This window comes from Chlamydotis macqueenii, chromosome 1, assembly GCF_036417535.1.
Source record: "Chlamydotis macqueenii isolate bChlMac1 chromosome 1, bChlMac1.mat, whole genome shotgun sequence".
Lineage (NCBI taxonomy): Eukaryota > Metazoa > Chordata > Aves > Otidiformes > Otididae > Chlamydotis > Chlamydotis macqueenii.
In genome coordinates this window covers 80,992,705-81,004,116 of record NC_141556.1, presented here as the reverse complement: position 1 = coordinate 81,004,116, position 11,412 = coordinate 80,992,705, and the positions used below count along the sequence as shown (strand labels likewise).

Below are 11,412 nucleotides of genomic sequence, written 5' to 3'. Positions count from 1 at the left end.
CAGCATGTAATGCCAAGTTAGAAAATGCACTCTTCTGATAGAAACTTTTCCTTATTCTCAGTATTTCAATTTAACAATGCCCTTCTTTCCAAAAGCCTACTGAAATGTCGGGATAATTAGCAAGGTTGCATACTCTGTCACATTTGTTTCATTAAATGTGCATGATTATTGCTATGCCCAGTGAGGTCAAGAACAATGATGCCTGAAGCCGTGACATCCCAGAGTTATTTCCTATCTGCTATAGATCTCTCAAACTCTTGAATATCAGATCTTGTTTTGCTGGGCCCAACATTGTCTTTACCATATGACTGTTAACCAAACAGATCGGTACTCTGGGCAGGTGAGAGTGACGTATGCTTCCATAGCACATACAGCCCACAACGGCATTGGCACAGCATCTGTCTAATGGAAATTAGTGCACTTGAAACTTGGCTGAACTATGGTGCAAAAGACATGGAACTGAATACTTTTCACAGTTCTTTCCTACACAGGAAAACATACTCCTTCGTGCGCTGGTTTTGTTCAGCAGCGGGGACTATAGTGGCAGCTTCTGTGAGAAGCTGCTGGAAGTTTCCCCTTTGTCCTATGGAGTCGGCTGGGCCTAGGGCAGACCTGCTGCTGGCCAGGGCCAAGCTCATTGGCGACAGTGATAACACCTCTGTGATAATGTATTTAAGAAGGGGAAGAAAAAAAAAAGGAAAAAAGAAGTGAAGAAACAAGAGAGGGGGAGGCGTGAGCCTTGTGGGCCTTGCAGGCCTCACCTGCTGGCATCCCGCCGGGCAGCAGCCTGGGCCCAACTAGGCCTGGCTGAGAGAAGAGAAAAGAAGAGAGAAGATATGAAGAGAACCTGAGAGGTGTCTGACTGAGCTAGTTGTGAAGAATTTCTTGTGAGAGGAACAGCTGCGGATGCTGAGGTCAGTGAAGAAGGAGGGGAGGAGTAAAATTGAACCTGGCAAGACTCCCCTGCAGCCCGTGGTGCAGGCCATGGTGAGACCGGCTGTCCTCCTGCAGCCCATGGAGGACCCCATGCCAGCGCAGGTGAATGTGCCCAAAGGAGGCTGTGACCTGTGGACGGCCTGCTGAGGCAGCCGGTTCCTAAGGGACTGCACTCCGTGGAAAAGGACCCCACGCTGGAGCAGTTCATGAAGGCCTGCAGCCCGTGGGAGGGATCCTAAGCTGGAGCAGGGGAAGAATGTGAGGAGTTCTTCACCTGAGGAGGAAGGAGTGGCAGAAAGTGAGATGTGAGATTCTTCTTTCAAGTACAAGGACTATGAAATCTTGCCTAGAAATAATTTGCTACTCTAAGGGTAATTAATATCTAAGGTCTTTAAGGGAATTAATAACTGAGGTCTTTTGTGAAATAAGGACAGTGTTAACTTAGAAACAGATGTCTTACTGAACTGGTGAAATGCACGAGAAATTGCACAAAAGCAAAGAGTTAACAATGAATAAAAATAATTCTTTCTGTCGCTCATTTCTGCTCATCCTGAACCATATAGCAATTATAAATTTAGCAAGATAAAGAGGTAAAATATGTAATTTTAGGAGGCGTTCACTCTTCTGATATCTTCATAATGTGAAGGTTTATCTGCTGTTGATGACCAATGACCTCTAAAGTTTTTAGGTGTACTTTGGAAATGTTCCCTTAAAAGACAAGTTGTTCACAATACTACTCCAAAGGGAGAGAGATGACATTTTGTTTCTGGGTTTCATCCTGGTGTTCTTCCTGGACAGAAACATTATAAGGCGTTGTGCACTGCTATCATAGGTGCCCTAGCTGGCCTTTGAGTGGATTTATGGTTGCTAAATTTGGTTGAAAGCTAACTGGAACAGGCAGTTGCCTGTTGTGGCTTATTGTGGGGGGCAGGAGGCAGACTGTCTGATACTGCCTGAAGAGATGGGGGAGTTTCCCCTGGTCGGAATGACTCATGTCCGTCTTCTGCTTGACCTCTCTGACAAAGTGATGATTTCACACATAGCCCTGCATGACTACCAGATAGCACGTATTTAAAGAACAAGTTTTCAGAATTTCCATTTCAGATTTTAGTATTCATAAATGGTGCCATATTTTGAAATAATGAATCACACAAAATATTTAAGCATTTCACAGGGTCAGCATTTGGGAGCACTGTTCTCCTTTACTCACAGTGCTGCTACCTGTGCTGTCTTGGTACCCCATTCACATCCACATTTCTTTGCATCAGAGACGCTTCCTGTAGTGACATTCAACATCCCACAGATGCGCTCACCTTGTATAAGGACACACTACCCCATAGCTGTTTAATGATGTAAATCACTGATTTGAGAGTACATAGAAATAAAGACTGGAGCTCAGAAGTGTTAGTCCAGATGCTGGCCCAGTTTCCCAAGCAACCTAATCTGAAGAACCATTTTGAAAACAGGAATTCCCTTCTTTTACCGGGACTAACTGAAGAAAACCTCACAAGTGCACCTTGCTTGTTGGGGGGGAGGGGAGGAGCGTGACTGGGGAGCTCTTCTGCAGGTCAAGTGGGTGGCATGTTTCTGTGGGAGCTTTTGAGGCGATGAAGGTTCCGCCTTGGTTGAGTGCTGTGGTTCTGTGTCCTCTTCCGGGCGGCCGGGGGCCGGGGGCTGGCGGGGCGGGATCTCTGTGCACTCTCCAGGGTGCTGAACCCCGTGCGCGCCGCTGAGCGCGCTCCGGGCGGGAGCGCGACGTGTGCATTCAATGTGCAAGCCGTTGTGCTTTCCCCTTCTGGTCGTTCCCATAGGCTGAGGACAGCCACAGAAGCTGCAGTCGTGGGGAATACCGTTGGGTGTGTACAGTGCTCTTACTACTTCCAGACTGAAAACTGCATCCTTCAAATGAAGGCACTCTTTTTGTCAGCGGATACTTGACATTCATATTCTTCTTGCCCTTTCCTTTGCGTTGCACCTTCGCCATGTTGCTCAGTGCTTTAGCATGGAATGTTTAATAGTATTACTGTACCTGCCACTGCGACCAGCACTTCTTCCCTTTTCATTGCACAAAACAGCAGAGCTTGCCTGAATAGAGTGGATGGCTGGGGTAACAGGAAAAGATGAATGAAAAAGAATAAGCACAAGGAGAAATATCACATCATTGGTTTCAGTTTGAGATTGCTGTATGTCTGTTGTCAGTGGTTTTTATTTTAAAACAGCTAGCTATTTTTCCTGTCCTGATGATCAAAGGTTGCTGAACAGCTTTTTAACCTAACAGTCAAAACCAGAATTAGACAGAGACTTCCAAAATAAAATTTCAGTCCGTATGCATGCAATTTTGATGAAGTTTCCAAAAATGAAAAGGATGGGTTTGGTGGGGACAGACAAACTGATCAGGAGGTTGCTACTAGTTCCTTCTATAATGATTATGTGAATTAATTAATTAATCAATATTTCCACCAGGCGGATAAAATTTGTTTAATTAGAGTCAGCATAAAAATTATGTTTTAAATTACAAGATATATCTTAGTTTGTAAGATAGTTTGGCATATTCTACATGTCACAGCTGTTACTAATTTCAGGCATTCCTTGAAGAACTTGCATTTTCTGTCCAGTAACACATTTTATTTTCAGTTTGAACAGAGAGAAAAAAAAAATCTGCATAACTGAGATAATCAGTCTTAATTTCTTACAGCAATTCCATCATGTAAATGAGAGATTTACAGAATTGTTAGATACTACTTTGGGTCAAGCAGTCAGCCTTGTAGACTATCTATATCGATACTAAAATAATGAAGTAGTGATAACATGCATAAAAGGCAATTTAGCATTTCAGCTCTTCCCCCATGTAATAAAATATGATAATATATTTTACTTGACAAGCTTTTGGGAGTGAATGGAAGCCCAGTATCACAATCTGCTGTTTTTTGTGTGCCATCCTTCCAATACAAGTTGTAATAGTCTTCATTTATCTTAGCATGTCCTTGCAAAGAAGAAGAATGGTATCCAGGGTGCACATTACATGGATTGCAAAATGCTCTATAGACAACTGAACTACCTAACATATTTGCAAGAAAGGTATTATTCCATTTTCAGTCTGCAGTTCAGAAATGAAAACTGCAGGGAGTGCTGTTATGTGCATGTGGGGCTCAAGCCTATATCCCATTCCAAGATTTCTAATTACCCACAGTAAGCTTTGTTTTACAGTCCGTTATAAGACTGTTGACTCACCAGACTGGTAAACTCAAGCAGAAAGCAAGGGTTGGCATTTTGCTTCTTATAGGCATCCTGGGCACAACCAATTCAAATGACACAATATGGTGAATTTGTGCCCCAACATGATCATTGCTAAAAAAAGATTCTATAGCTAAACCAGAATGGTAAATGGCACACAGCAATATCTAACTTTTAGCCACCTGCTTCTGGAAGTGGAATTCAGAAACCCAAAGCAGATGTTTAAGAGCACTGTATGAGAAAGCTTAGGCCCCAAGAATGGAATTTGAAATGAACAGAGGAGCGTGGGAATGTTTCTCAAGTCCCATCTATTATTTACCATTCAAAATATTGTCTAGCATTTGGGTTCCATATTACTTCTTTATGTTTCTTACATGACTGATTAACTTTTTTTTTCTTCTAAAATACAACCCCCAGAGGAGGCAGTGATGGTGATATCAATGAAAAATGGATTTAGTCTTGTGTTTAGGGTAGTCTGAGAAGTGTCTCCTTGTCAAGAAGGGGTTCAAATCTGCATCTCAAAACCAGACATTTCCCTGTGCCTCCCCATCCTGGCCTCTTGGCTGTGCCTAGTGCTAAATACAGTGCTGTCAGTGTGGGATAGATATGCCCTGAGCATGTGGGCTGCATCAGGCACATGAAGATTAAACATGAGATGAGAAGTGAGCCTAGCCATAAAAGACACACTGTTGTATATATGCAGTTGCAGCGTGTTATATACATACATAATTTTACCAGTGAAAACTTCAACAGTTAGACATTCCTGAAATAATGCATTTCCATTTCACAGAAGTCATAAATTAGTCAGGTGACTAATTGCCTTTTGAGAGTTTGACCCAAAGATGTGATATACTACATTTGGGGGGGGTTGGGGAGGGGGAGAAGGAAGGAGGTGAAGGAATGAGTTAATGTCTTCCACAGTTCAGTCTAATCAAATCATAACACTAAATTGTTATCTCCTCCTTGATCGAGAAATGGGAGTTAGAAATAGGCTCTGGGTTCTATTTCTGCCCTGGTTTCACACCTGCTGCTTTTATGTTGCATTTCTGTGTCTGCAATAAAGCTAGGTATTACTTTTCCCTCAAAGGCAACAGATTTTAAACCTTAAAATATCAAAGCTAATGACTATTAACTTTTTTTTTAATGCTTTTTTTTTTCCCTAGATATCTCAGCTAGTTATTTAGAGCTTGAATAATTATATTCTGGAGAGGTCAGAGGTGAGAACAGACAGTAATTTTTTTCATTCAGGAAATTGCCATCTGGAAAAGTTAATACAGCAGAGAAGGTATTAATTGATGCAGAAAGCATTTCAAGGAAGAAGCATGAGTAACAACCTGGAGAAAGATTTCTATGGCTCCAATTAGGTATTAGTCCTCCTCAATGGCTCACCTACAGTACCATCTGGAATGCTGTATTCAATGCTGTGCATGGTGTAAACTGAGAGTCACAGGGTGTCCAAGGACAATGTTCTGGAGGGGAAGATTTTTAGATAAGTAAGACTGATCAGATTATATTTATCAGAAGAAGAAAGGAACTAAGAACTTTTTTTTTTTTCCAATGGTATGAAAATATAACTGTGAAACTAAGAAAGTGACTTTCTGGGATAATCATTCCAAGGAATGAGAGGTCTCAGCCCCATGAACAATTACAATAAAAGTTGAAGGCCATGTACAATGGCAACATTCCCCCACTGCCTGGACAAACCATGAAATGGTTACCTCTGTTTCATTCTCAGCCACATGATTATGGAAAACCAGGAAGCAACTCATGTTCAGAATGGTAGTGTTTTGGACAATGGTCTGTTTTCTATTACAAAAGGGAGAAAAAGAGAGAAATAGCAGTATTCACTTTCTCCTTCCTGATTAGAAAGTTCAACAATAAAATGAGGAGTTTGATGTTAAAATGGTTATGTTTGGGATACTTTTCCTCCAAAATTAATTAAAAAACGAGCTGTTCAGAAAGGTAACAACAATAGAGACCTCGTATTTTCCATTACTTAATGTAATGTAATGAAGTGCTGCTTTTGGTTTTGCCAAAACTTTGATGGAAAAAAACCAAGAAACTGATGCTGCCTGTTTAGACTTACTCAGTATGAAAGCCTGCTGCAGAGCCTCCAGCTAGCTATAAGCAACACCTAATTCATTTTTTTAAAAGATTCATAGTGAGGAAAAGCCACTTTTAAACCATTGCAATTAAGTGCTTGCAGATAAGAAAAGGACTGGGAAGGAGAGAAGGATGATCCTCAGCAAAATTAAGTTGTTGTTTGTGATTGGTGGTTTTGACAACAGGAAAATGCAGAAGTAACTCTTCTCTGAAATCGTCAAAACTGTTCCCCAGCTCTCTCTCTGCCTTTCCCGGGGGCAGCCATATAAGGCAGATAAAAGGGAGGAACCCTGCCTTGCTCAGGGTGGGACTTGATAAACTGGGGGCAGAGTCAGGCAGCAGCTTCTCTCCCGGCATCTAGCCAGGGAGTCTGCTGGATGGAGCTGAGGGAGCAGCAAAGAGGAGTAGAAGGGCATGCACAAGAGAAAGGAGGTACTGTTTGCCAGCTGGTTTCTTCTATGCTTTATATCTGGCTGTGAGAGATTCCCCTGTTTTGATTAAGCAGGCTAGCAAATGTGTTCCAGGTAGCTTTGTTTGCAACTGCTGTGTAGCCAGCCTTTGCTAAGAGCACTTCTCTAGGTAGCCTCAGCACCCTAATGTGAATGATATGAAGGGACTGTAGTTCTGCCAGGTGTTTCCCATGTTCTTGTTGTAGATTGACTTGGATTAAGAGCTTTGTGTTTTAACTTTAATGTTTGGTTCCTAGAACTCTTCATTTTTAAGAGAATTGATGAGAGAAAGGAAGTACTTCTGTATCTGCTGCAGGACTAATGTAGAAATGCATCAGTCCACCTTGCCACGACCAGTGTTAATAAATGAGCATGTTGTAACAAGTCTGCCACTGCATGTAAATATTTTGTGGAATAACTTAGAGGGCTTTGTTCAGAGGTACTACAATGGTATTTCATCCACTACAAATGAGAGTCTTTAAGCAACAGCAAAAAACAAGCTTCATTTTAAAAGAGGAGTTAAAGTCACCACTCATAATACTTTTAATATGGTCATATTTTTGTAATATTTTCATTTTAGTAAAGCATTTTAAATAAGGAAGCTTGTCATGAGGGGTAAGAAATGAAGCAGTACAAAAAATGACAACTGCTCTCAAGTCTCACAAAATGTTTAATATTGCTGCTAGTATCTGTGTATTAGCAGGAATTTAAGTCTGCCCCATGAAATATATAATGATCTATAAAAGCCTTATTTCCTATTCTATTTTCTCTAAGTACTTGCTTGAGAGTAGAAAAGTTAGTAGCAAACATTAAATGGCTTGAAGAAAATCAAGAATCACGTCATAAGTCTTTGATCTTTTCCCTTGTAACAATCTTAACCTCCCAGTGACAGTTATCATTAATGGCATCCTCCTTTTTGTGCTTGAGAAAAACTCTTCTTGAGTACCATGGACTGCAAAATCAGATCCCGTGAGGTGACTGAAATAATTTATTCATGTATTAGAATCTTTCTATCATTGACGCTCTAGATAAGATCTCTTGAGATGTAGGTGTTGAAGTTCAAAACCTCAATCAGGTGTGTTTCAGGCAATAGCAAGTTTTTAAATTACAGGAAGTTTTCACAGTTTCACCTCTAATCAGGGCGCTTCAGGAACTGCTCAGCTTACAATAATATCACGGGATCAATTCTCAAGACAACTCTGCCACTGTAGTAGTGGTGCACTATTTAAATAGTTTTAAGCTTCCTTCTTAACAACTGTAACTTTAAATTTTAATATTCTGCCTTCCTCCAGAAGTCTTAGCCTCAGCCTCTTTCCTTTCCCAGTCTCCTTTTACTTCTCGTGTCTAGCATGTATCATTATCTAATATGTTTTTCTGATTTAATTTCAGAGGCTGTGAGTGACAGCAAGTGACAGGCTGACAGCTCACACTTGTGTCACAGAGAAGCTCCATGATAACAGCAGAAAGTCATCTTATCAGCTACTGGAGAACACCCTGGGCAGGGAGGACATACAATACCATCTTTATGATTTTAAATATTGATCAGGGTTAGTAATACCTGTGCGTTGTTACAGAATGTCCTATGATAGCAAAGAAACTGTTGGGCACCCGATGTATAACTGCTGTGGACAGGTTCAAGGCTCCACTTCCCAGCTTAGCAGTCCAAATGGACATAGGAAATCTGCAGCATTGCTGGAAGTCAGGGGGAACATAAGCAATATGCAGTATTCTTCCGTGGCGCTGGATCCAGAAACTGTGGTGAATAATGGATCAGAGATTCCCCGCAACCCTGAGGAAGGCACAAAGGCTGCAGCCTTGACAGAAAGTGAAGTCCACAAGGCCTGTACAACAAAGTGTTTCCATAGCCGTTATTTAGCTAAAACTAGTACGCAGGGAGACGTCTACAACTTCCTGGAGAGGCCCAGTGGGTGGAAGTGTTTTATCTATCATTTTACTGTGTAAGTACCTACCTTTTCCCGTAATCTTTGGTGTAAGGAAAATTTGAAACTGTCCGCTTAAACACTCAGAAATAATAGTACTTGAGCTCCCAGGCTGAACAGCTGCTGCATGGGTAATCCCATTGAAAGCAATGGAAAAGCCAGTTTCTCAAAGGATCAGCCTCTATAACCATGAACATTTTCACAGGAAGGCTTTTTATTCTTTATTTCATATTTATATTCAAAAGTGTATACTGTATATGTGGTATTTCTGAGGGGAAGTCCTATATGCTTACAGCAATTTTTATTGCTGCCTTGGGTGCTTTATGTTGTTCTAGCTTCAGACACTACACTTTTTAGCATGAGATGTGGACGGTTTAGTTTTGATCAGATAAGTCACAGATTTCTAAGTCCATTTTGTTAATTTGTTGGACATTTAATCATAACATTGCTAATTTGAATTAATTTACAATCGTGAATACATAATGAGTACCAATATAGTAAAAAGTTTCTCATTATACCATGTATATAGTACATACAAGGAGGAAGTTAAGGCTTCCATTTACTTTTCTAAAACAAGGGTTAATATATTAATACAGCTGCTACTGTTTTCTGTCAATTTTAGCAAAACCTCAATGACTATTTAGAATGCTGCTTGACAGAATGATAATTTGTCATCTTAGCTGTAGAAAAGATCCAATTGTGCTCTTGCTGAGGCATGAGGAAGTTTTTACTGGCTATACTGAATGCAAACTGAGCCAAGAGTCCTTGCTTTTCTAATAAAATTAGCATATGTCCTGAAGAAATGCAGAGTGCTGAAATTATTCTGTTTGTCTCGGATACATTTTTGTATGGCCTGACTGCATTTTGGAAAAAACATTATCAGTTATTGCAGTTGGGAACTGCACAGAGAAAGATATGGTAATTATAACAATTAATCACAATGCTTCTATTTGGCATAAAATAGATGGTCTTATTAATATTTGCTTCCTCTCACCCCTCAAAATCATATATGGAAGTTTTAAAAGGAATTTTTGATTTCTGAAATTTGGCCAAGTAAAAGGATAAGGCCTCTTTCAAGGATTATAGTATATAATAATTCCATAGGCTTAAACAGATGTAATTTGTGCAGATTTAAATATGTGAATAGTCATTATTTAAGCCTGTGTGAGGTTAGGATTTACTAATCTTGCTGAAATGCATTTGTTTCATCATCTGTGTTGCTTTTATCTCAGACTAAAATTGGCCTTTAATATGTACTTATATTCTGCAGTGAGTGTTAAAATAAAATAAAATAAAAATCTATATACACACCATCCTCACCCTCCCATACTAGAAAATTGGAGAAAATATTGGGATTACTAACTTTTTTTCTTTTCTTTCTTTTTTTTTTTCTCTCTCTCTTTTTTTTTTTTAACAGTACAAGGATTCCTAACTTAAAGGAAAGAATATGCGAATTGACCTATTTAAAAAGCTTTTTCTTTGAGATTGCTTGAAAAGAAAGTTTTTAAACATAGATTTTTGGCTAGTATGTTGTCTTAAGTATATTTGTCCTAATAATTATCCCAGTAACTACATGGAGTGTTCATTTATATAACAAGTTTCTGTTTTGGAAAGAACATACCATACAACATTAAATATAATTAAAGTTAAATATTGTTTTAACAATGAAATGCTCATCTAAAATACAATTAATTTTATAATGACAGCAACCTGCAACTTATTTTCTTTAAAAAAAGTTTCCCATGTTATATCTGTGGTTTTGGGGTAATTTATATAGAATTGATCTGATGATGATGATGATGACTATTTTCATAACAAATACTTTCTTCCAAATCTGTGTAGCTTCAGGGAGCTGGATGTGCAGCGTCCCTTTATTGTCCTTTTTTCCTTCATATGCCACAAGAACCACATAACTCATGTACAAACTTGTTGGATAGAAACTTCCCACAGGGACTGGAGTCTATTCTGATCTGGAGCTAGTTCTGCTAGAAAGAACGTAACTTTCCAGAAAATAGGCAAGGCGAGGGAACAGAAAGTACTCCAGGAGGTGACCTTCCTCTTGCATTCTGAAATTACCCAAAAATCTCATCTCCTGTAAGACTGGTTGTATGCCTGATACTTCAAGTTTCTTTTAAGGGAGTAAACTCATGCTTCTTAAGGAACTTCATAATGTATGTTAGAAAAGGGAATTATTGTCGCCCAATTAAAAATTAAATCTGGAATTTGTGTTATTTTAGTTAAGCTATTCCAGGCTAAAATCATGGTTTCAAAAGAAAACATTTGAAGAGGTGAGTGTGTTTACTTGAGAATTCCCCCTCCCAGTCCTGAAGACCTCTCACTTAGGTAATTTTCAGCTTCACTGGAAGTACTGTGAAATACTGAACTCCTGAAATCCCCAAGAATGGGGTAGAGATCTTGCTGACAAGTTAGAAAGAGGTGAGGGCTTGAGAAACAGCTGTACGTGCAGTAGCAATACTGCCTCAAGGTATTGGATATCAATATATATTAGAGTCCAGCTGTATAACTTATGGCCCTCAGTCCAGAAAAATAAGTGCGTCCCTGGTTTGAATTTGATTTCTAAACTCAACTATGCACTTGTTTAAATCACATGCATGTATCTAGATATTAGGCTATAATCCTCATATTTTATCTTTTGAATGAGTAGTCCAGTATGTATTGGTGATGAGTTATGTATGGTAATGAAGTTACTCAGCAAATCTACACATTTAAATCATTTAATTGTAAGTGGA

The 11,412-nt window shown here is 39.5% G+C and overlaps 1 protein-coding gene across 3 annotated transcripts in view; it reads left to right on the top strand.

Annotated features, from left to right (window-relative positions):
- The first annotated feature begins 6,648 nt into the window (after positions 1–6,648).
- LOC104486043 (potassium voltage-gated channel subfamily KQT member 1) overlaps positions 6,649–11,412 on the top strand; it is a 517,969-nt gene continuing 513,205 nt past the window's right edge. For all 3 annotated transcript variants that reach the window (XM_086758236.1, XM_086758226.1, XM_086758232.1), the window contains exons 1-2: positions 6,649–6,705; positions 8,112–8,680. In XM_086758236.1, coding sequence (XP_086614362.1) covers positions 8,298–8,680 — 383 coding nt within the window. In that variant the 5' untranslated portion in view covers positions 6,649–6,705; positions 8,112–8,297. The remainder of the gene's footprint in view (positions 6,706–8,111; positions 8,681–11,412) is intronic.